This window comes from Sturnira hondurensis, unplaced genomic scaffold (genome assembly GCF_014824575.4).
Source record: "Sturnira hondurensis isolate 20B ecotype Veracruz unplaced genomic scaffold, ASM1482457v3 Scaffold0011880, whole genome shotgun sequence".
Lineage (NCBI taxonomy): Eukaryota > Metazoa > Chordata > Mammalia > Chiroptera > Phyllostomidae > Sturnira > Sturnira hondurensis.
Window position 1 is genome coordinate 765,233 of NW_028084511.1, and position 26,671 is coordinate 791,903.

Here is a 26,671-nt window from a genome sequence, read left to right on the forward strand (position 1 = left end):
GGGCTGCAAAGCCCTTCTAATTAAGGGAGCATTAAGTACACGATGTAGTCCCCTGGGGTCTTTTTCAAGAAGCGAAACCTCCTAATAGGGCAGAAACATTTTTGTACATCCCTCAGCCCTCGCCACTGCATGTTAAACTAAAATAATTGGGGCAAAGCCCAAGGTAGCAGAAGCCACCGATTTCCTGTCACCTGGTGTATATCAGAGGTCCCAGGCCTGGCCTATCTCACTCGCCCTGTGGACTTGAGAAAGTAGCCCTCCAGGGAACTCAGCAGCAGTCATCAAAGCAGCTCCTGGGCCCTAAGGCTCTGGAGACTCGGGTAAGGAATCAATTTACATACTTTGTTTAAATGGCTTAAAACTTCTTTTTAAATGACTGATGGGTAAGGTATAGAATGGTTTGGGAGACTGGAGATGTTCTAACCCTAACCCTAAGGCTCTAACCCTAAGGTTAGATGCTCTAACCCTAAGGCTTTCCTGGCCAAGTTTTCTGATGGTGTCATGATTGAGGAGGGGTGATATCAAGGCTTGCTGCCCACCCACTCCTGATGTTTCTGTCTCTCTCTCCCTCTCTTTCTCGCTGTCCCTCGATCCTGGCCGTGAGTTGAACTTTGAGTCATGCTACGAAACAGCAGAATACAGCATGTAGGCTGAAGCACGGTTACCAACCTGCTGGACTCAAATCGGCACTCAACCACTTATAAGCCATAGAACCTCAGGCCAACTTACTAAACCTCTAAGTCCCTCAGTTTCTTCTTCTACAAAATTAGAGCAACAATAATACCCACTGTGTGGGTATTATCCTGATATCCTTAGATACCACAGTGGGTATCTAAGAGCTAAAATCCTGAAGCCCTTAGAACTGGTTGCCTGGTGCCACACAAGAAAATAACCAGTGGTGGCTGTAACAAAAATAACTCTATTCCTCCTACTTTAAATGCTTTTGTCTCCAGAGGTATCCCACTAAATGCAAATGTCCCTAGATGCTGAACCTCACGAGCTACCATTTCTGGAGGGGGTTGGCGGACACCAAAATGAGCCCCAAATCCTGCCTTGAATCCATCTCAGAAGCTGAGAGGCAGAGTGGCCACTGAAGATGAGAGGAAGCTCTAATGAAAGGGGATAAAAATGAATTTTAACCATGGCATAACTCCTTTCTGAAACCAGTCTATTATAAGGTGACTCCCCTCCCGTTTCCCATAAAATGGCTTGACCTCACTGGTCAGATGAACTTTTGGTCCAATGTCCCGAGCATTTTGTAAAACTGTTCTGAGGAAGGTGTTCAATTTAATGTTCATTTTAACGGTTACTGAGCTCATAGTGCGGGAGAAGTGGGTTCTCGGAGCAATCCTAGTAGGACATTCCCCTGCAGGATTGACATCCCACTAGAGAATTTCAATATGACAAAGAAAGAAAACAGTTGGTGACAAGTAAAAAATGCAGAGAGCTGTGGCTCTGAAAGAGAAATCCTTGCCATGGGTGAGAAGAGAAGGGATGTGACCATCTTCTGGGGAGGCTGACTGAACATGAAGGGGTGGGGGGAGCATTTCCTAGGGGGAGGACTCAGAGAAGAAAGCAGGAGGCAAGTTCAGCCCAGGAGCTCCAGCTCCAGCGGGGAGCAATGGGATGGGGCTTAAGTTAGGCAGAGCTGAACTGGGAAGGGCCTCTGCGTAGGCACGACAGGCCGAGAAAGAGTTCAAGCTCAGGAAGAGAATGACTGTAAGCAGTCACTGAGGGAGTCTGATCGCAGGCTAACATTTCTGGAGGGGGCTAATGGACACCAACACGAGCCCCAAATCCTGCCTCAAGACAGTCACAGAAGGGTGGAGGAAGGACAGATTAGAACAAAGAAAGACTGAAGGCAGAAAAGCAAGTTTCTGTGCCTCGGAGAGGAAATGAGAACCGAACACATCAGGTGATACTGGAAGTAGAGAGAAGGTCCACCTGCAGGATGAGCCCCGTCGCAGAGGCTGACGGGGCACCACCTGACCATGGGAAACACTGCCTGACCACGGGAGACAACGAGGCGGAGGGGCAGATGCCTCTGGCATTTTAAGCCTGGGTGACAGGGGAAACAGAAGTAAAGCGACCTGAGGGATGGCACCTGAGGAAAGGCCAGGGACTTCGCAGCACAGTCCCCCGAAGGGAGCAGTTTCAGTTCAGCGGCTCTGCTGCAACTGGCTGTGAAGCGTTGACGAGTGAGGGGGCGGGAGGAAGTGGAGGAAGAAGGTGGAACCTTAAGCTGGGCTTTTTTTTAAGCACATTTTATTGATTATGCTATTACAGTTTCCCCAATTTTCTCTCTTTACGCCCCCTCCACCCTGCACCCCCAACTCTCCAGCATCCCCCACCTTAGTTCATGTCCATGGTTTGTACATGTAAGTTCTTTGAGTTTTCTGTTTCCTGTACCATTTTTGACCTCCCCCCATCTATTTAATGCCTACCAATTCTGCTTCTTCTTCCCTGTACCTCCCCCCGCCATTCTTCTCCTCTCCACTGAAAACCCATTTCTCTGATTCTGTTTCTGTTCTAGTTGTCTGCTGAGTTTTTGTTTTCATTGTTTTTCTTTCATTTTTTAGGTTCATTTGTTGATAGTTGTGAGTTTGTCGTCATTTTACTGTTCATATTTTTTATCTTCCTTTTCTTAGATAAGTCCCTTTAACATTTCATAAAATATTGGCTTGGTGATGATGAACTCCTTTAACTTGACTTTATCTGGGAAGCACTTTATCTACTCTTCCATTCTAAATGAGAGCTTTGCTAAATAGAGCATTCTTGGATGTAGGTCCTTACCTTTCATGACTTCAAATGCTTCTTTCTAGCCCCTTCTTGCCTATAAGATTTCTTTTGAGAAATCAGCTGATAGTCTTATGGGAACTCCTTTGTAAGAGTTCCCATAAGAAGGAGGTAACTATCTCCTTTTCTCCTGCTGCTTTTAAGATTCTCTCTTTGTCTTTAATCTTGGGTAACTTAATGATGATTAGTGCCTTGGTGTGTTCCTCTTGGGGCCCAACTTCTTTGGGACTCTCTGGGCTTCCTGGACTTCCTGGAAGTCTATATCCTTTGCCAGGTTGGGGAAATTCTCCTTCATTACTTGTTTAAATAAGTTTTCAATTTCTTGCTCTTGTTCTTCTCCTTCTGGCACCCCTATAACTCAGATATTAGAACCTTTGAGGTTGTCCCAAAGGTTCGTAAGTCTCTCTTCACTTTTTTGAATTCTTGTTTCTTCACTCTCTTTTGGCTGTATGTTTATTCCTGTTGTTCCAAATTGTTGATTTGAGTCAAGTTGTCATTGTTGGTTCTCTGTTGTCACTGTTGGTTCCCTGAACATTTTGCTTTATTTCATTTTGGGTATCTTTCATTTGTTTTTTTTCATTTTTTGACCAAGCTCAATCAGTTCTGTGAACATTTTGATTACCAGGGCTTTAAATTCTCCATCAGATAGGTGGGCTATCTCCTCATCACTTAGCTCTCTTTCTGGGATTTTGCTCTGTATTTTCATTTTGGTCTTATTTTTTTGTTGGGGGGGGGTCGGCCCTCTTAAGTTATAAGGGGGCGGGGCCTTCGGTATTCACCAGGGCAGGGCAAACTTCCTTGCTGAGCTGCAGCGCTGCCTGTGGGGGAGGGGCCAGAGAGGAAACAGTGAAGGTCACTTGCTAGTCTCTAGCCTACTTTTCCGAGAGCTTTCGTGTGAGACTGGGAGTTTCTCCCACCTCGGCAACTGCCAGAGTCCACAGCCACCTCTGAGTGTCAGCTTCCCCTTAAGTCAGCCCCTCCCATGCAGCCGGCTGCTGCCTTGCTGCAGCCAATCCCACCCTCCCAAGTCTGCCGCCTCACCACGCTTCTCTGTCTGCTGCCTTACCAGTCTGGTTGTTCTGTCGGACAGTTTCTTTGATTCTGTGGTTGTTGGAGTTCAATGCAGTTTGATTTTCTGGCATTTCTGGTTGTTTACTGATTTTAGATTGGTTGTTATCTTCCTTTTGCTTGTGCGAGGAAGTGAAGCGTTTCTACCTATGCCTCCATCTTGGCCAGAACTCCATAAGCTTTTAAGAAGCTGTGGATAAAGGACAGGGGAGACTGGGCAGTGGCCGGGGATGCTGCTAGATTAAAGGAAGGGGCTTTGGGACTGGGGGACACCCCAGCAAATTTTAACCATTAAAAAAAGTCCACTGATTACAATTAATCTTTGAAAATTAAGTCTTATAAATTGCAAGTTATGTCATGTTCTCAAGATAATACTTTCGATAGAGAGATCAGAAAAGTAGCAAAGCAACAGAGGAGGACTGGTCCCTGCTACATAGCATCACAGGGAGGGAGACTGATGATGCAACAGCCGACTTCTTTAAAGGACTGAAGTCGTGGTGGAAGGAGATGGGCTGAGGTGCACAGGCTGAGGGAAGGCAAGGGCATTCTTCCTCAGAGATAAGTATACAAGAGGCCAGAAGGGATGAAAATGTGAAACTATTCTGAGTGACAAAGGAGGAAGTTGAGGTAACAAAGGGGGAAGTTGAAGTAACAAACGCTTTAAACTTCTCAGTAAGTGATGGAATTGATGGACCTAACGCTCCTAACTCAAATCACAACCCATGAAGGTTGTGAGTTCTTCTTTAGAGGATGGACAGAATCACTGGTGCCTTTCGGTTCAGTTTTTTTAAAAAATAGATTTTATTTATCTATTTTTAGAGAGGGGGGAAGGGAGGGAGAAAGAGAAGGGGAGAAACGTCAATGTGTGGTTGCCTCTTACATGGCCCCCAATGGGGACCCAGTCCACAACCCAGGCATGTGCCCTGACTGGGAATCAAACTGGCAACTCTTTTCTTCACAGCCCCCGCTCAATCCACTGAGCCACACCAGCCAGGAACAGTGGTACATTTTAAAAGTCAAGAGAAGTTGCTGTCATAAAATGGGACAGTGTCTGGTAAACTGAATCCTCTTTTAATATAGTTTACAGTGAAAATAAGATTTTCTTGTTGCCACATTTTGATTACTGTGATGAGTAACCCCAACTAGTATACCAACTAATCTTTAGGCATAACTATTTGGGGCACTAAGTAATTGTGGACATATTTTTTGGGGGTTAGGGCAAAACTTCAGCAATCTACAATATCCTTAGGAGTATGGGGTCTAGTTTTATATACTTCCACAGAATGTAACTTTCATTACCCAGTCAGTGTAGGCTTTTCTGGCATTATATATATCTTTAGAGTAGCATATAGAAACCAGTATGTCTGTGTTTATAAACCACCATTTCACAGTAATATTTACTGAAGGCTTTGTAGAAATTTCCACAGCAAGACATAACTTTAACAGAGTACACCGCTCTCCCCAGTGGTCATGACTGCCATTAGCCACTGCAGACGTGGCCTGAGTAGAACTTGCTCACATAAATGGTTTGTCTCACCAGTCATAGAGACACAGTCTTAGGCAGCTGGAAAATATGGAGAAATTAAAAATGACAGTGGTTCAATCACCAAGAGAATTGGTGACCTTTGCTCTTTAAGTCATTGTCACTGAAATGAGCCCTCTGGAGAGGAGTGTGGTGACTCCCAGCTCTTTCCAGACTGGTCATGGGACAACTGACCTCTCTGAACCTCCGTTTCCACATCTGCAAGAAGACAAAACACCTACTCAGTAAGGAACGTTCTGGGAGATTTGGCACTAGGTACACACGCACCGTCCCTGGCACACAGCGGGTGCTCAGTGGTCAGCTCTGTGTGGTCTGGCCTGTGGTGCAGCACAAAAACACCAGTCTCGGAGCCGTGGGTGCTGCCTTCCACTTCGGCTCAGTCACTAAGTGCAAGGGCTTTCCCAAGGCATGCCCCGTCCCTGGGCCACAGTTTCCCCTTTTGTCAGATGAAGAGAATGGTTTCTGAGGTTCCCCTGACTAGCTTTAAGAATCCTTCCTGGTGACCAGAATCCGTTTCTAAAATCCCTACGGGGCTACATTACTGTTATTCTTTTTGGTTGGTGGTCTGGTGGGGTGGTTTGTGGGGCAGAGCAGATCCCCATGACCACATGACATCTGATAATATAAAAGTCAAGCAAAATCAAGTGCAAAGCACCCAAAGCCTCCTCTCTGCCTTTCAACCCAGATAGATATTCTGTCAGCAATTGATTTATAGTCACTCATCTGTTTGAAGGAGGAGGTTCATTCATGAAATAGACTGAACTCCTATTCCCCACAGAGGACGAAGCAGCCTGGTAGCATAGATACCTCCTTGGATAGGTCCACGTCCAAATTTTAAATCTTTATTCGTCATGAAACTTTGAACAAGTTACCTAACTTTTTAATGCCCTTGTTATCTTCTGTACAAAACAAGGGCAATGATTCATCTCTAATCCACTCTGTGAGGCTCAAATACCTGTCAGGTGTGAAATCTCTCACTGTAAAGTGGGTACAAATGTGAGGCCTGTCACCTGTCTCATGGCACACCTGCAGTTGCCCATCTGTGTGAGACTTCAGTAAGATAAATGAGATAGACAGACAGCCTTGGTCTCCAAGGCTCCTTATGTGACTTGCAGTCAATAGAGACAAGAACAATGACCTGTCCCTAAAGAGAGAGTTCCAGGGTCCAGGAGAAACCTGGTAGAATTCATGTAAGTAACTGACATGAACAAATTAACACCAAAAGGAGGCACAAGGTGCAGAAGGTCGAGCAGTCTTAAAATATTAGAGCCGGGAGGACCTTGGAAATAATCACTAACTCCAGTTACTACAATTAGTGGATAAATCATAAATTGTAAGAATAAATAGCATTTACTACTTTTGTTTTATTTACTAGACACTTTCGCATATTAACTTACTTATTTCTCATAAATGTCTGTGAAAGGGGTATTGTGTTTATTTTTCAGAAGAAAATGATGCTCATAAAGTTAACAATATGAAAAATAAGAACAGAAACAAAAACAGCTAATAAGTATTCAGACATGGATACTTTACATACATTTATTTCTTTAAACATATTTACTAAGAAACTACTGAAATACTGGACAAGAAAGAACTATGCCTCTGCTTTGCTGGAATTTATATTATGGTGGGGAGGTTGAGACTGTAAACAAGTAAGAAAACAATCAAGGTGATTCCCCACAGGGTAAATGCATGAAGCAAATACAATGTGTTACAGGAGAGAGTAACTAGGAGGATGCTTCACGGATTGAGGGTTCAGGGAAGGCTTTTCTGAGGATCTGACATTGGAGCTACATCTGAATGAAAAGACACCAGCCACCCACAGACCATCAACCCATTTGTGGTATAGTGACCCTATGAGACAAGAATTATTATTTTTGTTTAAATGCAAGGTTTTTTTTTTAAAGATTTTATTTATTTATCTTTGGAGGGGAAGGAGAGAGGGAGAGAAACATCAATGTATGGTTGCCTTTCATGCGTCCCCTGCTGGGAATTGGCCTGCAGGGAACTGGCCTGCAACCCAGGCATGTGCCCTGACTGGGAATCGAACCGCGATCCTCTGGTTCGCAGGCCTGTGCTCAATCCACTGAGCTACGCCAGCCAGGGTGACAAGAATTATTTTTATTCCCATATTACAATTGAACTCGAGGCCCAGAGACTTTTTCAAAACTTGCCCACAGTTTCACAGCAAATGAAAGAAACATGATTTAAACCATACGGTCTTAGAGAACCTCCTTAAAGTGATTAACTCAAGGTCACAGAATTAGTAGTAAAGTGCAGACTAGAATCAGCCCCTCCTGATTCCAAGGACAGTCATCATCATACTGTGTCATGAGGCCTCTGGTCCATCACAATGGACAAAAGCAGTTAAGCAAAGGCATAAGGACAAGTTAATGCAAAATACATTTTCTACTATTAAAGCATAGGGAAAGTATCCAGGGATGTGAGAAAAGCAGAACATGCAGATATATGAGCACTGAGTTCTCTACTAAAATCAAGTACGTTCCAATCATAGTTGTCGAGAATACTGGCAGCGGCCCTGGGTCCATATGTCCTTGCCTGAGATGCCCTGCCCCCCACCCCAGATCCTACCGTAGAACATGGCAGTAGGCCTTGCTTCAGCTCCAAAACAGAAGGAAGAGGCCATATCTACCGTCAGTGTCACCTATGGAAAGAATACAGACAAAAAGTATTCAGGTCGAATGACTTGAAATAAAACACAGCTGAAATCCTGTTCTCTCTCTTCTCATTTTCTTATTGGTTTTATTTTTTAGGAGTTTTGAAGGTGAAATGACAACACCCAGAAATTCGATGAGTGGAGCTCTCCCAGCACATCCTGTGAAAGGCCCTATGGCCATGAAACCTGCTCAAAAAATCGTTCCCAGGAGGGTGGCTTCCGTGGTGGGCCCCACACAAAACTTCTTCATGAGGGAATCCAAGGCTTTGGGGGTGAGTCAGTGGTCCTCCATTCCATATTCTAGGGATTCTCTGGCCTAAAGAAGCAGATGCTGTTGCCCAAGTGCAGGACTCAGTCTAATTTGAAGGTATCTGATCCAACCTGAGGTGTTGTTTATGTTGGAAATGATGGGTCAAATCAGTGATGTACTGAGAAGTTATCACAGTGATGGTACATCCCCTTTTGATTTGAGGCTTGTATTTTCAAGGATCTCCCATCTCAGTTCATCACTAACATCCTAGGTATATCTGCTTTGGAAATGTCCCAGGTGAGAGAGAAAATGGATCTGAACAAGACAAATGTCTCGGCACCTTTAGCACTCCCTTTGGGCATTTCACTCAGGCTCCCAGCCTTACCTCTACTTCCTGACTTGGAGATGATTTCAGTTCACCCACCAGTGCCCCTCTTTCCTCCCCAGGCTGTCCAGATTATGAATGGGCTCTTCCACATTGCCCTAGGTGGTCTCCTGATGATCCACATGGAAGTCTCTGTACCCATCTGTGTCACTGTGTGGTACCCTCTCTGGGGAGGCATTATGGTGAGTAAAAATTCACAACCATTTGGGGAGTGATGCAGACAAAAATGTTGAAAAGCTCCACAGAAATATATCAGATTATTTCTGTGTTGAGGAAAGTTGAGCATAAAATGGGTTACCAGGTTAAAGTAATGTAATGGAAAGGGTTGACTAAATTGGCTGTGAATGCCATGCTTGAGTTAGTTGTCATACGTCATGTGAAGCTGGAGAAAGATGCTCTACGTGAATCCACATGGGGAAGGAAGATTGTTCAAAGCACGGCCTCTCCACAGTCAATTTGAGGGGGGGCAGGGAAGAGGAGCACTAGATATTTGGACTATGTAGCATGGTGTTTCAGAAAGCAAAAAGGGGTAGGACCGTCCCAGTTCTTCCCTACAATTCTGCTTAGTTACTACCGCATGTGGTGGAATTAGTCCCATCCCAAAATTAAATCTCTCATTGCTTATCAGGGTTTTCCCATACATATGAGCAGCAGTTTCATGTACATATTTTCCAAGCTCGTAACCCTGTCTGGTTGTGGTATGGGGCAGTGGCATTTAAATTACCATTATAATTTTTAGGTGCTACGATAAAAGATGAATCCAAGATCAAAATTTCAAAACAAGGGTAGATGGATTAGAACAAGAAATTTCTCCATTTTGCAGCGAACCATAGAAAAGGAAAATGATAAATAATCATCACCACTCCCTGCAGCAGCCAACATTTCAATGGGGGGGCCTGTGGCAGTCAGGCCAAGTATTTCCTACACTGATTCATTTGTCATTCATGTCAATCCTGTAAATCATTGTGTGTTACAAAAAGCAATTCTACAGTTAAAAAAAGCTAAAAATAATTTAAATTCGCATTGTGACTATTAACTGATAGAAATGTGAATTCTGACTCTTTGGCTTTATTATATTCCTAGTCTCAGCTCCCCAGTTCACTGAATAAAAAAAGGCATAGATTAAGTGTCATCGAACCCAAATAAAGGAGAAATAGGACCACTGAAAAATAAATGAATCTGATTTTAAAAAGGCTGGATAGTTTAGTGAAAGTGGTTGAAAGTGTAGATCACTTTTTTATACCAAATTCTCAATGTTAAAAAGTAACAGACTGAAAGTGACCAGAGGGGAGGGGGAGGGGGATAATGGTAGAAAGGGGGGGAAGGGACTAGACAAAGAACATGTATGAATGACCCATGGACACGGGCAATAGTGTGGGGATTGACTGTGGGAGCAGGTGGGCGGGATGGGTGGAGGAAGGCAAAGGGGGAAAAATTGGGACAACTGTAATAGAATAACAATAAAATGATTTAATTAAAACCAAGTAATCTCCTTCTCCCTCTGGGCCTCTCTTCCCCTCTGCCTATTCTCCCATCTCCCACACCATTCCCCACCCACCACCTCTCTTTTTCCAGTATATCATTTCTGGATCACTCCTGGCAGCAGCAGGGACAAGCTCCAGGAAGAGTCTGGCAAGTAATCGTATGTTTTTCTCTCCCACACATTCAAGACATATCTAAGGTCTCAGCTGAAAACAAGAACCCTTAACGACCTTTGGAATCACAGTAACATTGAGTTCTCTAAAGCCTAAAAAGCAAAAAAAAAAATCCTCTTGATTTTATTAATGAGAAAGTTGGAAATGAGTGTCTACCTGAAATGCATCCATGGGAACAGAATTAAAAGCAGATGGGTGAAGACCATGCATATGATCTTATGACTGATAAATTCCGTGTGAGACTAACAGATCCCTTTAAAAGCTGTGTCATTTTCTCAGGCCATCATGTAGGACAACTGTCTAGTCAACGCTATGAATGACTCAAGTACTAGTTAACATCAAGTTTTAACTTTGAGCTCAGTTTACCTCCATGTAACTGAGTTTTCACCTGTAAAATGGAGATAACAGTCCTTGCTACCATATGAAATTGTTGCTAGGATGAAATGGAGTAGAATAAAGGACAGTGCTTCAGAGGCTATGAAGAGCTACAGAGTGGTCGTGTTTACAGGGACACATTTACACCTGGGAAGAGCTCCCCATACTGTACGGGTCAAGAGCTCACCAGCAAGTTAGTTTCCTTGCCCTACTTTTTTTCACACCTACTAAGCTATTACTGACTTGAGTCACTTCCAAAGTCAGTGAGGGACTGAGTGAAGGGAGATGCCTCTCTCTAGAGGAGGTCTGACAAACTCAGTTTTGGGGAAAAAACACTTTATGAAGGTTACATTGTTTTATTCTCCAAATACAGCCAGTCCTACTGACTTGCCATCTGTAGGTCATATAATCAAGGATGAAACATGTTTGTCTTAAAGTAATTATCCATAATCACATATCATTATGGTACTTGTCGCATATATTTTCCAGTTTTTACCTTTTATTGTCCTCGGGAGGTAGAACCTGCCCATTGACATCCTCTTGCCTAATGCTACCAGAGTCATCAGCCCTAATGGTACTTCAAAAGATGGCTGACTGGGGCTGATTGCAACCAGTGTCAGTAGGAAGTAAGTGGTGGTGTTATTCCTGCTGCTGTTTGTTTTTACTTGATAGTCTAGACCCGGAGGGTTCTGTCTGCTCTTTCCCTACTTATACCCATAATACCACCCACTTCACTGAGATGAGAGAGAACCTCCTTCTCACTCTCCCTTCTGCCTTCCTACACAAACAGATATGATCTGAATATTTATCTTTATTTACTCAACAAATATTTGTTAAATGCCATCTAGGACATTGACAACAACAGTAAAAGGAAGTGCAAGCAGGTAATTGATAAGAATTAAGAATTATTCCCACAAGTTTTTCTTGATAAACTGATTGGATGGTGATGGCGTAAAATGAGATGGGGAAGACTGAGACAGATTGAGAGATGAGGTTTTTATTTTATAGTGTCAAAGACTAAAAACAACTGAGAGACAAGAGGTATGGATTATTTAGGTATAGGACCTCTGTGAGTCAGAGGCATAAGACCTGGAATTCATGCCTAGCTTCAATTTCCCCAGTGGAAATTAAATCCAATTAATGACTCCTTTGTGTCTCCATTTCAGGTCAAAGGGAAAATGATAATGAACTCAGTGAGCCTCTTTGCTGCCATTTCTGGAATAATCCTTTTGATCATGGACATATTTAATGTTACATTTTCCCATTTCTTAAAAATGGAGAATTCGAACTTGAGCAAAGCTTCTGAGCCACTTATTAACATACATGACTGTGAAGCACTGAACCGCTCTGAGAAAACACCTCTACATATGGATTATTGTTACAGAATTAGGTCTGTGTTCTTGGTAAGTGTGAAATTTTATTTCTTTTCAGAGAAGAAGTGTGGTATTTTTATTATGAGCATCAACTCTAGATCCAGACTGTCTGCATCTGGTACTTACTGCCTCATGGCTTTGGGCAAGAATTTTAACCACATTCTGTCTGAATTTTAATTATAAAATGTGGAAGGCAATGGTGCTTATCTTGTAAGGCTGTTTTGAGGGATGAGTTAATATATGCAAAGCATTTAGAATAGTGTCTGGCACATAAAAAGTACTATATAAATACTTGCTTTAACATTAATAATAATGTTATTATTAATGGCATTAATATTTATTATTATTATTGATTACGGTGAACATCGAAAAGTTGTCATGAATATCTTTTGCCTCAAGAAGTTTTTAGTGTAGAGTTTGAAGAGGAAAAAAATGTATCTACCAAGTGTGAAGAGGTGTCCTTGGTGTGATACCACCTAAATAAAGCTAGATAAAATTTAATTTAGAGCTCAGTAATTATTCTTTCTTACGTAGAATTGATTCTTCAACTAATTATTAGCCTCTCATTTTTCTATCAGCAACATGTGTTGAACTATTTGTTGTATGTCAGGAGTTGTGCTAAGGGTTAATGTTATAAAGATACTGGTATTAATAGTTCTTCCTGGTAGTCATTATTTACTTGAAGAATTAATCTTTTAATAATTTAACTTTAGTCAAAAGTCAGTTACTGAGCAGCAATCATAATCTTGTACTTTTTATTATTACATTTTCATCCGCACTTTTCTGTTTTTCTTCAGAGCCTTTTTGCAGTGATGCTGATCTTTGCCTTCTTCCAGAAACTTGTCACAGCTGGTGCTGTTGAGAATGAATGGAGAAAGCTGTGCTCCAGACCCAAAGCTGTAAGTCATAGCCCATCTGCCTACAACCTTCCTCTAGGAAAACCACGTCTCACTAACAAAACACCCCCCTCGAATCTTCACAGAAGAATGCAATGCAATGAGACTTTGAGCCTGGGGGCTTCATGAAAAAATGGCCTCGGTGTGAAGAAACATGTCTGGAAATTTGAAATAAGTCTATAGGTTAGATAGAAGATACAATTCCATAATGTGCCACCCTTTTAGTAATCTTGACTTTTGTTTGACTTCAGGCATCCAACTTCATTCCACAGTAATGTGTAAAAAGCAGGTGGCTGAAGGTTGAAGGCCAGTGAAAGCCACTAGTTCTTCCACTTTATTTTTCAGTATTTCTTTCTTCTACCCATTCCCCCATACATACCCCCCTTCTTATCTAATCCCTCCTCCAAAACAATAACTCAAAGAAGCTCCACAACTGAGAAATAGTAACACCTATTATCAACAACTTCAGAACTATAGAATGTCAGATTTAGAACAGAATTTAGGAATCATCACTAATTCCTTCATTTTTTGATGAAAATAGTAGAATTGGAGATAGATTTTCCCAAAATTATCTCCAATTAGAGGCAAATCAAAATAAAACTCCATTGTAAATTGTGCTGCTAGGAACATTGGGGTGCATACATTCTTTTGAATTTTTTTTTCAGGATTCTCAGAGTATAATCTCAGTAGTGGAATTGTTGAGTCAAAAGGCAGTTAGTTCCATTTTAAGTTTTTTACAGACATTCCATACTGCTTTCCACAGTGGCTGCACCAGTCTGCATTCCCACCAACAGTGCACCAGGGTTTTCTTTACCCCACAACCTTTCCAGCACTTGTCTGTTGATTTATTTAGGATGACCATTCTGACCAGTGTGAAGTGCTATCTCATTGTGGTTCTAATTTGCATCTCTCTTAAGGCTATTGATGCTGAGCACCCTTTCATATGTCTCTGGGCCTTTTGCACGTCCTCCCTGGAGGGCATTATGCTAAGTGAAATAAGCCAAGCAGTGAAAGACAAAAAATACCGTATGATCTCACCTATAAGTGGAACCTAATCAACAAAGCAAACAAGCAAGCAAGCAAAATATAACCAGAGATATTAAAATAAAGAACAAACTGACGGTAACCAGAGGGGATAGGGGAGGGGGATAACACAAGAAGAGGAAGGGGGACAAAAGAGGAAGAGTTGTCAAGGAATATGTATAAGGACCCATGAACAAAGCCAACAAGGAGGTGGGGGTAAGACTGAGTGTGGGAGGTGGGGGTAGGTGAGTGATGGAGGGAAAATGAAGACAACTGTAGTTGTACAACAATAAAAAATAGCTCCATAAATAACCATGAAATTCTAAGTGCCTTTATTATTGCAGGATTCCTTCCTAAATATTGTATGATCATTCCAGGCAAAGTGGCAAAAACTGCCGGCCTTGAGGATGAGTCTTGATAAGTGATTTGATAAGAATGTAAGCACCTAGGAAATCAGTCCTGGCACTTGGAGCCACACAGGAAATAAAATACATAACATAAAAACAAGGAGGTATTTGATAAATATTTGTAGAGGTTGTTGAGAAATGTGTCAATGGTAAAGACTTAAAAAATTGCTTAATTTTGTGATTCTAGGATGTCGTTCTGCTGTCAGCAGAAGAAAGAAAAGAACAAGCAATTGAAATAAAAGAAGAAGTGGTGGAGTTGACTGAAATGTCTGCCCAACCGAAGAATGAAGAAGACATCGAAATTATTCCAGTTCAAGAAGAAGAAGAAGAAACAGAAATAAACTTTCCAGAACCTCCCCAAGATCAGGAATCCTCACCAGTAGAAAATGATAGTGTCCCTTAAGCCATTTTTTGTTGTCTGTTTCCCTTTTCTAAGCATTAGGGTCCATAGCTTCTCAGCGACATATCTCCTCTCATTTCTTGAGGTGCTCTGCATGTATCCTGCACAACTGTCTCTGGTCTTTGTATAGAGTGACCGTGGCTCCATCTCTGTGTTTCTCATTCAGGGAGTATAGCTATTGCAGCAGATTGTGTCATAACGTTTCTTGTTCAGAGCAATTTTCTTATATTAAAAAAGGCAGGATGTGATTTCTCACCAGCCTTTGCCTCAGCTAAGCCATAGTAGTAGCAGCAGTAGGGTATGTTTCTCATTCCTTACCTTCTCAATAGGGAAGAAATGCACCTGATGAAAAAGAAAAATGACAGCTTCATGCCATCCCTAAACGATCTCTAATTCCTTACACATCTACATTTCTGGTGGTCCCCTTTGTACCACTGTTTTAAGGAAAGTAAAAATAATGACAATGAGGTGCTATAAGGAGCCTACTGCATCTATCTTCCTATGGGGCCAATACTGTGGCACATTTCAGAGCCTCCAGCTCCCCCACCCCAATCAGGGGTGCTCTAAGTGGCCAATACCCAATCCTTTTTTTTTTGTATAAACAGCACAGCTTATACATGGCAATATCTTTGTCTGTCTTAACTTTCTGTAACTCCTGCTCTAGGCCCTTAGTTGCATTGTCTGCCTTTAGGCAAGAGAAGAAAGAATGAAAGAAAAATACCATGAGTACCCACATCTCAAATGATAATCAACTCTTGCATTTGTTGACTATTTTCCAGTCAACAAAGTATTTTATCAAATAATTGCATTTGATTGTCCATGATCAAGAAAAAAAACCCCATTTTACAAATGATTCAAAGAGGCTAAGTAATTTGTAAAAATTAAAGGTAATTTCTTGATGGTCATAGCCAGCAATTTTGAGAGCCTTTTTTCATACCTAGATCTTCTTACTCAAATCCTGCAGTATTTGAAATAATCAAATTGCCTGTCCAATGTCCACATAAACTATTAGAGCTAAGTCTACAGGTTTTATCAAGCACTTCCTCTCTGACCAGGACCAAAAAGGTTTTAAGAAAGACAAAAAAAAAAAGTCAGAAATCTTCACTACTTGCAGATAAAAAGATTTAGGCATTCATCACTTTGTAAAACTACTTATATGGTAAATAAAAAATTAGTTGTCAGATTATATAATGCAGACATGAAGTGCTACAGCCATTCTGAGAATGAAGACTCTGCCTGAAAATGAAATAAATGTTTACGATTCCAAATCTCAGGCAATAGCTACCCTACTTTTGATTCTTGTTCATATTCAGAGATACTAGTACCCTATGAAGAAAGAATGTTAACCTAAGAAGGTTAACTTTAGTTAACCTAGGAAGAATGTTAACCTAGGAAGGTGTCACTAGAATCTATCAACTACATTTGAGCATTTGCTACATGTTGAGTACTGCCAGATTTTGGCAGGTATACAGACAATATAATTTCAATTCTTTGTGATAGTTCCATTTTCTTAGGGGTCACTCATGAAAGATATTTCCTCTGATTCGAAAGAAGGAAGGTAGGATATTCTTCTATCTATGTAAAGTCCCCAGAATTAGATTTAGATAAATAAAATATTTGCATTCTTAGTTGCAACATGATTCCAACATGGTGCTTCCTCAGTCTTCTTTATTCTTGTAACATCAGACCATGCGAGGCTCCTCGAGCCTTAAGTTCATATTCATACAGCCCAAATCTGGGTAGGAAATACGAGGTGTCAGGATATTGACCATTCATGTCATTATATTCTTACACACACACTTCCCCCCCAAATTTCTCATGGAACAGGTCATTAACAACATATTCCTCACTGTCAGCACTGCAGAACATGACTGAAATATATGGCAGGCACTCCTGCCTTGAATAAGAGGAAAAGGAAGAATTTTATTTTATTCATTTTTAAGATCTCAAATAAGTAGTTTTTACTAACTTCAGATAATTCCTTATAATCTAAGACGTTGTTAATGCCTACTGTTAAAAATGCCTGCTATGACCTCCTTCCAATTATCCTTTGGGCAATTTGTTCACAGTAAGTCACAGACCACCCCAGTCTGTCCAGGACTGAGAGGTTCCCTGGGGTGCAGAACTTTTGGTACTAAGACCCAGATAGTCCAAGGCAAACCAGGATGGTTGATCACTCTTGTTCACAGTAATACACAGTTTTACCCATCTGTAACCACTGTAAAATATAATCTGCTTTTTATACTAAAATTTTTTTCATAAATACTTTTCCTCATTGATATATATTTTCATATTAGTTTTAGTTGCAACTTAGCACCTCATTAAATCAATGTGGAATTTACCATGCCTCTAAAATTGGGTACTTAGGGTATTTCCAAATTTTGGGTTTTGGGGTTTTTTTTGCAAATCACCTTTGGAGCTGCAGAAACCTTGAGAAATATACATATTTCCTCTTCTCATTATTCAAAATGTGGCTTAACACTTCAAGCTTAGTCAAAGTCTGTCAGAGGCCTAACTATAAGAGCTAACACTATAAAAAACTCTTAGAAGAAAACATATGTGTACACTTCCAGACCTTGGATTTCACAATGGCGTTTTAGGTATGACACCAAAAGCATAAGCAAACAAAGAAAAAACATCATCAATATTAAAACTTTTTTGCTTCAAAGGACACGATAATGAAAGTGAAAATATAACCCACAGAGGGGAGAAAATAGTTGTACATTATGTAACCAATACGGGTCTCGTGTCCATAATGTATAAAGAAAGCTTACAAATCAACAATAAAAAAACAGGCCAATTAAAAAAATTGGCAAAAAATCTGAATATATATTTCTCCAAATATACAAATGATCAATAAACACATGAAAAGAATATCAATGTCATTAATCACTAGGGAAATGGAAATCAAAACCATGATGGATACCACTTCACACTCATGGGGATGGCTATAATCAAAAAGAAACTAATGGGACTTCTGGTCAAGATGGGGCCATAGGTAGACACGTTCACTTTACCTCTTTTTAGGACAATGGAAAGCATTGCAACCAGATCTCAAAACAAATAATACCCAGGACCATAAAAAATTGAGCTTTATGAAGTCCAACAACCAAGGAATTAAAGAAGCCACATTCATCCAGTCAGGTAGGAAGGGTGGAATTATGGAGACAGGCAGAGAGGCACAGAGATACAGAGTGGAGCAGAGAGGTAACAGTGGCGATCGAATGGATATAGTGGATAAACATATGGTGGATAAAAATTGGGAGGGATACCTTGGTAGCATGTGATCCCAGACCCAGGCCAGCCTACACAGCCCAGGGTTTCAGCACTAGGAAGATAAACCCCCATAGCTTCTGGCTGTGAAAACCAGTGGGGGTTGGGGTGGTGAAAGAAACTGACAGATTTTCAGGAGACTCAGCTTCAAGGGCTCACATGGACTTAGACCATATGCAAACCCACTCACTCTGGGATTTACCACCGGGGCAACATCTGGAAGTGGGTGAAGTGACTAGAAAAGGGGCAAGTACCAGGCAAACCTCCAGAAGCCAGGCAGCAGCACCATCCCCTCTCTAAGCCCTCCCCCACACAGAGCCACAAAGTGGTGAAGTGGGCTACCCCATCCTGGTGATTACCTAAGGCTCCACCCCACATTATTTACAGGTGCCTTTTCTACAATAGTCCATGCTAATAAGACAGGGAGTCAAAGCAGCTCTACCTAATGCATAAAAACAAACACAGGGAAGCTGCCAAACTGAGGAGACCAAGAAATATGGCCCAAATGAATGAATAGAACAAAATCCCGGAAAAAGAGCTAAGCAAAATAGAAATAACCAACCTGTCAGATGCAGAATTCAAAACACACGTGATCAGGATGCTCAAAGAACTCACTGAGTACATCAACAACATAAGGAAGAAATGAAGTTTACATTAAGTGAAATGAAGAAAAATCTACAGGAAACCATAGGTGGAAGGGAAGAAGCCAGGATTCAAATCAACGATTTGGAACATAAGGAAGAAATAAACATTCAACAAGAACAGAAAGAAGAAACAAGAATTAAAAAAATGAGAATAGTATAAAGACCCTCTACAACATCTCCAAATGTACCAACATCCAAATCATGGGTGTGCCAGAAGGGGAAGAGGAAGAGCAATAAATTGAAAACTTATTTTAAAAAATGATAAAGGAGAACTTCCCCAATTTGGCAAAGGAAATAGACCTCTAGATAGTCCAGGAAGCTCAGAGTCCCGAAGAGGTTGGACCCAAGGAAGCACCCACCAAGGCACATCATAATTACATTGGCCAAGATTAAAGAGAAGGAGAGAATCTTAAAAGTAGCAAGAGAAAAGGAGACAGTTACCTATAGAGGAGTGTCCATAAGACTGTCAGCTGATTTCTCAAGACACCTTACAGGCAAGAAGGGGCTGGAAAGAAGTATTCCAAGTCATGAAAGGCAAGAACCTACATCCAAGATTACTCTCTCCAGCAAAGCTGTCATTTAGAATGGAATGGCAGATAAAGTGCTTCCAAGATAAGTTCAAGTTAAAGGAGTTCATCACCAGACCCTTATTGTATGAAATGTTAAAGGGACTTATCTAAGAAAAAGATAATAAAAAATATGAGCAGTAAAATGACAACAAACTCACAACTAAAACTCACTGAACCTAAAAATACAAAACCAAAAATGAACTAAGCAGACAACTAGAACAGGAACAGATTCACAGAAATGGAGATCACATGGAGGGTTGTCAGCAGGGAGGTGGAGAGGGGAGAATGGGGGAAAAGGTACAAAGAATAAGAAGCATAAATGGTAGGTACAAAATAGACAAGGGGAGGTTAAGAATAGTATAGGAAATGTAGAAGCCAAAGAACTTATATGTTAATTAAGAAAGGGGAATGTGGGTGGGAGGGGGGTGCAAGGTGGAGGGAAATAAAGTAGGGGGCATATGGGACAACTGTAATAGCATCATCAAAAATATATTAAAAAAGAAGCATAATTGATAGGTACAAAATAGACAGGGGGATGTTAAGAATCGTATAGGAAATGGAGAAGCCTCCGGACTTATATGAACAACCCATAGACACGAACTAAGGTGGGAGGATTGTTGGAGGGAAGGGGAGTACTAGGTGGAGAGGGGCAAAGGGGGAAAATTGGGACAGCTGTAATAGCATAAACAATAAAATATATTTTAAAAAGTTAATGCCCAAATTATTAATAAATGTAAAAAAGAAATCAATCCAAAAAATAAAGTTATGATTGTTTGGTGAGGTTTTGGAGAAGTTGGCACCCTCATAAACTGCTAGTGGTGATGAAAGTTGGCGTAGCTGCTGTGAAGAATTGTTTGAGCGTTCCTCAATGAGCTAAACATAAGTTACTATAAGACTCAGTAGCCCAGTAGTAGGCATATATACTCAAGAGGATTGAAAACTTGCATGTTATCACACAGACTCTTTTATACAAATGATCATAGCAGAATTATCCAGAAAGCCAAAAGTGGAAACAAGCCAAAAGTGTATCAAGTGATGAATAGATATAGACAGTGTGGTATATCCATACAATGAAAGTATTCAGGTATCAAAAGGAATGATGAACTGGTACATGTACAACATGGATGAACCTTGAAAACATCATGTTAAGCACAAGAAGCCAGATTAAAAATCCATATATTATTCCATTTATGTAAAATAATCATACTAGGTAAATTCATAAACACAAAGTAGGTTAGTGGTTGCCAGAGGTTAGTGGGTATGGGAAGGAAAGTGGAGAATGACTACTAACTGATTTAGGTTTCCTTTGGGGGTGATGAAAATATCCTGAAATTATATAATGGAGAGAGTTAAAGAACTTTGTAAATATATTCAAAATAATTTTAAAGGGTTGGTTTTATGGTATGTAAGTTACAGTTCAATAAAGATAATTTTAAAAGAGAGAACCAGTGATATAAGACAGCCAGGAAGGACTAAATAATGGTAAAATGCCCTAGTGACAAACACAAAATAATTGTTCAATGATATTACAAGATAGGAGTGAGCTATCCTGTAATATTACAGTGAAGGCTAGCATATTACAAGAAAATCTCACAGAATAGGGGCATTTGAATTGAATCTTAGAGAAGAGGCAGAAATTATTTAGTAAAAGAAAAAGAAAAGACTATTTCAGGTAGAGGCAGCAATACCTGCACAGAATGAAAACAAAACATTCTGGCTGTGTTCAGGGGCACTAACAGAACAACCTGGGTGGGTTTCAGTTAAATTAGAGTGTCCTCATACTTAAGAGAGTAGAGAAAGCCAGGGAACATACTATGCAGGGTCTTCAAGGCCTACGGCAACTAGCCTTTAATTCACAAACATTAGGAAATTATTAGAGGTGTTTGAGTAGAGAAGTAAGAAATTGTAATATTATCAGCCCCACATCACTTTATTTCATGGCTTCAATTTCAAAATAAAAGAAAGCTTACACTGAACAAAAAATAGTCTAGAAAATAAGTGAGACAAGAGTAAACAAGAAACTAGACGTGGATTAAGGGTTAAGAAGAAGTTTATATTTTAGAGATATTCTGGGGTAAACAGGACTTAGTGGATATGAAGGAGTTTATTATATACATAGAAGGAAAAGAGAAAGAAATCAAAGACATCACTCAGGTCTGAGTTTGGAAAATGGGGAGTGGGGCGGGAGAGAGATAGGAAGCTGAGAAAGGAGAAGCATGGGAATTGCATCATGAGCTCTGATTGGACCGGTCTATAATTTTACAGTGTAGATGGAAGATTCATTATGATATGTATTGCAAATATCTTGAAATGCTGGTTGGAAAGCCAGATGAGAGAACAGGATTAAAGATGTAATTGTGTGAAGTATTCACATAAAACTGGCAGAGTTATGGGAATGGGTGAGAGTCGGGGAGGGCAACACTTAGTAAGGAATGGCTTAGTTGTCAGAGAAAGTGAAGTCAGTGAAGATGAAAAGGAGGATGTCTGATAAAATAGGAGAGGCACTTGGAGAGTGGTCTTTCTTGGAAGCTAAAGAAGATGAGTGTCTGAAAGGGCAAGGAGGCAGCTGAGCAGTGTTGTTTAGAAATCCCAAAGAATCAGAGGTGAGTAGAGATCACCAGATTGAGCAATTAGGAGTCACTGACACAGAGAAACTAGGAGAAACAAGTTTAGAAAAGCACTAGCGAGAGAAGACAGAGTGCAACTCAGTGAAAAATTGAACGTGATATGAAAACATTTGAACTGGGAGAGCAGACTCTGCTTTGGGGCTGTTTGGTCATAAAAGGAAGGAGAGAGATGATTCAGCAATTTGAATGAGAAGCAGGGCAAGAAATTATCTGTCATGGTTGGTGTGTAAAACAGGTAGGCACAGACAGATACAGGGCTACATTCATTTAAGACACCCAAATATTTATCAAGCACCTTCCATGGCTTGGTACTGTTCCAAGTGATGAACATACAAGGTTGGACAAAAGTAGATCTACAGTTGTGTGTACACAAAACAAAGCTTGTTCTTATGTTATTATTTACTAATTGTTGTATTATTTTTCATATGAACAACTGTGAAGCTACTTTTGCCCCAACCTGTATAAGCATTGAACAACATAGACAAAAATGTCTGCTTTTGTGAAGTTTACATCTTTCCGATGCATTAATCTCCTGTCACTAGTCAAGAGGATGTTGCGAAGTTTGGCCTCTCGTTCACTTCAAAGATGGGGCGTGTTGTATCACTTCCAACTTACTGTCATTCTAACCACTTACTGACAACTGTGCGGGACTTTTACAATGTTCTTGATCATCAAACCCCTATTTTTCCAGCTTTGGCAGGAACAACCACTGGAGCCAACGTGACAGAAACAAACTTGTGGGCGGCAGCATGGATGAGAAGAGCAATCTTACTCCATGGACTAGATGAGATCAAGCAAGAAAGAAGGGGCTGGTCCCAACAGGGCAAAAACCTTTCTGTGGGCCAATAACTCTGACACTGTCTTCCATCAGCTTCTGTGGTGAAAGAGGTGCCCAGAGATCTAGTCACAACTCTCCGCGCTTTTATCTTCATAGGAAATGAAACCTGCAAAAGTTATGCTTTTGTATTCTGCAGGAAACAGCTGCAGTGAACCTAAGTTTATGACAGGAACAACCCAAGTCACAAGATGGTAGAAAACTTTATTAAAAGTTATTATATAGTCCCCCCTCCAATTTTTTTCTTTTTAAGTTAAAATGAATTATGTGCTACACAATGATGTTTTGAATTGCTTCCAGGATGTATTTTTCGCAGACCTTTTGTTTACCGATGTGGAAGGGCAACAGATTCTTTTAAACACTTTCTCTTTCCTAAACCCTCTTGAAAATTTGATTAGCAGAAAATTTCTGAGACAAATTTGGGAAGGGGTATCATTGAATGGGGAACAACTGGAATAGATTTAAGCTGAACTGAGTTTCATGCAAGCATTTTAGCATTAAAAGAAGCTAGGGTGTGTAACATTCTTTAAACCGCTCTCTTTCAGCTAAAGCTGTACCCTGAAATCACCTGGTTATGGCGGGGGGCACAGTTAAGACTCCCGGCATCTAAGGGCCAGCCCAGGGATTCTACCAATTGTCCTGGGGTCAGGTTGGGCATAGGACTAAAAAAAAAAACCCTCTCACAGTGGCCCTGGCTGGTGTGACTCAGTGGATTGGGTATTTGTCCACAAAGAGAAAGGTTGAAAGTTCCACTCTCAGTCACAGCACAGGACTGGGTTGCAGGCTGGGTCCCTGGTGGTGGGGCGTGTGAGAGGCAACAGCAAAGGATCAATGCTTTCCTCCCACTGAGGAAGCATATTTATATATTTTTAAGCATATTTTTAGAATATAAAAATAAATAAATAAAATATTTTCAAAAATTAAAAAAAAACTCTTACAGTGATTCTAATGGGAATCAGTTTGAAAACTACTATTCTAAATTCTTTCTATGAAATCTAAATAGTTAAGCTAAAGTAATATAGGCAACCAGTTGTCACTTTCAATAGCTTCTGAATATATACTTTCAATAGCTGCCTTCTGAAATATACTTTTGATTTGTAAAGACGATATTTCAAAATTTGAAAAAATGACAGGGAAAAAAACAGCAACATAAAACAGGCCTTTTCTGATCACTCCGTTTCGCCTTGCTCTCTAGACACTCCCTCCAACTTCACTTTCATTCTTTGCCTGGCACACTAGTTACAATCTGGTGTTTCTAACGTTTGTTTGTTTGTTTGTTCATTTATTTGTTTCTCTTTCCTAGAATACAACTTTCTGAGTGCTGGGACTTGTCCATTGTGTCTTATCCATCATTGATGCTCCTTTACCTAAAAGAGCATGTGGCACATATTAGGTCCTCAACCGACACTTATTGAACAATGATGGTGAAAATCAGTTCTGTTTATGTTACTTGTATTTATAGTAATTGATAGGCATATTCTTTTCTCTATATAACATTTATAGGGTTTCATGTATATTTACTTTATTTTAATGGTTGCATAATAGTCCATTGCTAGAAATGGCAAAATTGTTTTACCCATTTACCCTGTGGGTAAACACTACAATTGGCTCTGATTGTATATCTCTCTACCTATCTATCTCTATGTATATATCTGGTCTATTAAAATATGAGCATTCAGTTTTATTCTTCTTTTATTTCTTTATTGGACAAGTTTACATTACAAGTCAATGAAATATCGAATCAAAGGGATTTCAATATTTTATTTGTGTGTCAATTTTTTGCTATAGTTTGTATAGTTAAGATTCTCAGTCCCACCAAAAGATAAGTGTATCCTGGTCACTAAATTTAGAGTAACTTTAATAAATTACCACTATCTCTTACACATCCTCTTTCTTGATTCATTAAGCAGAAAATTATATGTAATTTCAACAATTTCTCATTGCTAGTGAAATGAAATAGCATTCTAATAAATTTCTTTTTATTTTCTGTTCCTATTTTCTTTCCACTAAATGCAGTTTACCTCTGTTTTTATTTTTACTAAATTAATAATACCAAGTATTCAAAACATAGTGGAAATATAAGAATCATCAAACCACAAAATCCAGTGTGGAATAAAGCAGTCTGCCTTCTTTTTTTCCCCTCCCTCCCTCCCTCCCTCCCTCCCTCCCTCCCTTCCTTCCTTCCTTTGTTCCTTCTCTAAGAGAAAGACACTGCATATAGTGTATAAGCTTGCCAAGCTAAGCTACTTTCCTTAATTGGAGAAGTGAGAATTGCTTTTTCTGGCTATTCAACAAGTATAGAATGGATGGCTCCCCAAAGATTTTACAGGCATTCAGAAGTTAGATGAAAGCAAAAAGATGATCTTCTTAACAAAAGGAGGTAATATGAAGGATAGATGAGACATCCAGAGGCAAATGACCCCATCTTGTTTAGGTCTAGGTGCAAAGCAGCTCAGGTGATGATTCTCTCAAGTGTATGTTTCAACCAGCCGGAACAAGAACAAAGGGCAAGGACACAGCGATGGCAAGAAAGAGTAATGCTCATCTGCGCCTGGGACCCCTCTTCATAAGTCATCTCAGTGTAGAATATACCCACACCTTAGTGGACCAAAACAAGAGGAAACTGATTTAAATTAATACAAGAAATACACTGATGTAAATTAGAGGGCGAGGAGCTACCTTTTGTTAAATATACACCATGTGATAGGCATTAGGGTGGAAGTATTGTATCCAGCATATTAGTTATGCCTCACCTCAACCCCATGGACATTGGTGTGATTCCATTTGACAGATGAAAAAATGGAGTTTAAAGAAACGTCACTTCCCAAGGTCACACAGCTAGTAAGTGGGAGCTGGCATTCACATTCCAACCTAACCACAAATTGTTCATCCTTTCTCCGACTGCCTCTCTTAAGACTAAAAAGGGGAAATCTCTGGCTTCATCAAAAGATACACCATTTTCTATTAAATCTATAATTCAAGACACAAACAGACATACTATACAAGCACTGTTATAAGATTCCCAACCATTTGTCACTTTCCAGGGTTGCACAGTGTCAGGGGAGAAGCAGAGGGACGCATTTTCTCGCTTCTCCAAGGTTCCAAGGTAACTCCTTGCTATTTCAGAGAGAGAATAGAAGTGTAATTATCCCAAACATGCATGAAGTTTAAAAAAAAAAAGGCAAAGATTACCCATGAAGGACATCTGGTGGTCAATCTGGCACCATCATGTCATGATTGCTTCTCTGGACCACACTTGCCACCAGAGGCCACTACTCAAGCTCAGACACCACACAGAACTTCCAAGCCTTTGTTTGACACCCTGCCTAGTTGGTTTATCATGACCTACATCTGACCCGGTTCCCTGCAGGCGCCCTGCTTCGGTACACGGCTTGAGTCCAGACACACCTGCACACAGACCCTCTCCCCTTCCTGTGTGATCTCTATCAGATTGCTCCTCATGCAAGAATGCAGTTTCTCCGTGTATACGGTGGCCATGAAATCTATTGCAGGATTTCCAAAAGAAACAGATTAATGTGAAGCTACAAAGTGCCCAATAAATGGCACGTGATTTTATTTCTTAGCCAGTTCTACACCTGATGAGGCATATACTACCTCTGCTTGACTACCAGTGATTGAGGTTTAGAGTTTCTGTCCATAGGCACGCTAGGAAGCCTAGCGCTTTTGGCTCTCTTCCTCCTGTCTTTATTCTGAACCAATGTATGTGACTGAGCTTTGGTTTCTGCACTGGGCTCTCCGGCCTAAGTAGCCTATTCCTTGCCACTTCCCTTTCTAGAACATTGGATCTGACTCTCTACGTCTCTAGCTTCAGGCTGGAGCCTGTTCGGCAAACAGGAGCCATGATGATTGACACA

At 40.6% G+C, this 26,671-nt stretch overlaps 1 protein-coding gene across 3 annotated transcripts; it reads left to right on the top strand.

Moving 5' to 3' along the window:
- Positions 1–174: 174 nt before the first annotated feature.
- On the top strand, positions 175–16,488 carry MS4A1 (membrane spanning 4-domains A1). Of its 3 annotated transcripts, none has more exons than XM_037060482.1 (8): positions 175–320; positions 8,182–8,356; positions 8,782–8,901; positions 10,295–10,351; positions 11,916–12,152; positions 12,959–13,021; positions 14,636–16,203; positions 16,245–16,488. In XM_037060482.1, exons 2-7 carry the CDS (start codon positions 8,198–8,200, stop codon positions 14,849–14,851), a joined length of 852 nt encoding a protein of 283 aa, XP_036916377.1. In that variant the 5' UTR covers positions 175–320; positions 8,182–8,197; the 3' UTR covers positions 14,852–16,203; positions 16,245–16,488. The 3 variants fall into 3 exon arrangements, with proteins under 3 accessions (XP_036916377.1, XP_036916378.1, XP_036916376.1); XM_037060481.1 differs by having other exon boundaries at positions 180–320; positions 12,920–13,021; XM_037060483.1 differs by lacking the exon at positions 10,295–10,351 and having other exon boundaries at positions 177–320; positions 12,920–13,021.
- The last annotated feature ends 10,183 nt before the right edge of the window (positions 16,489–26,671 follow it).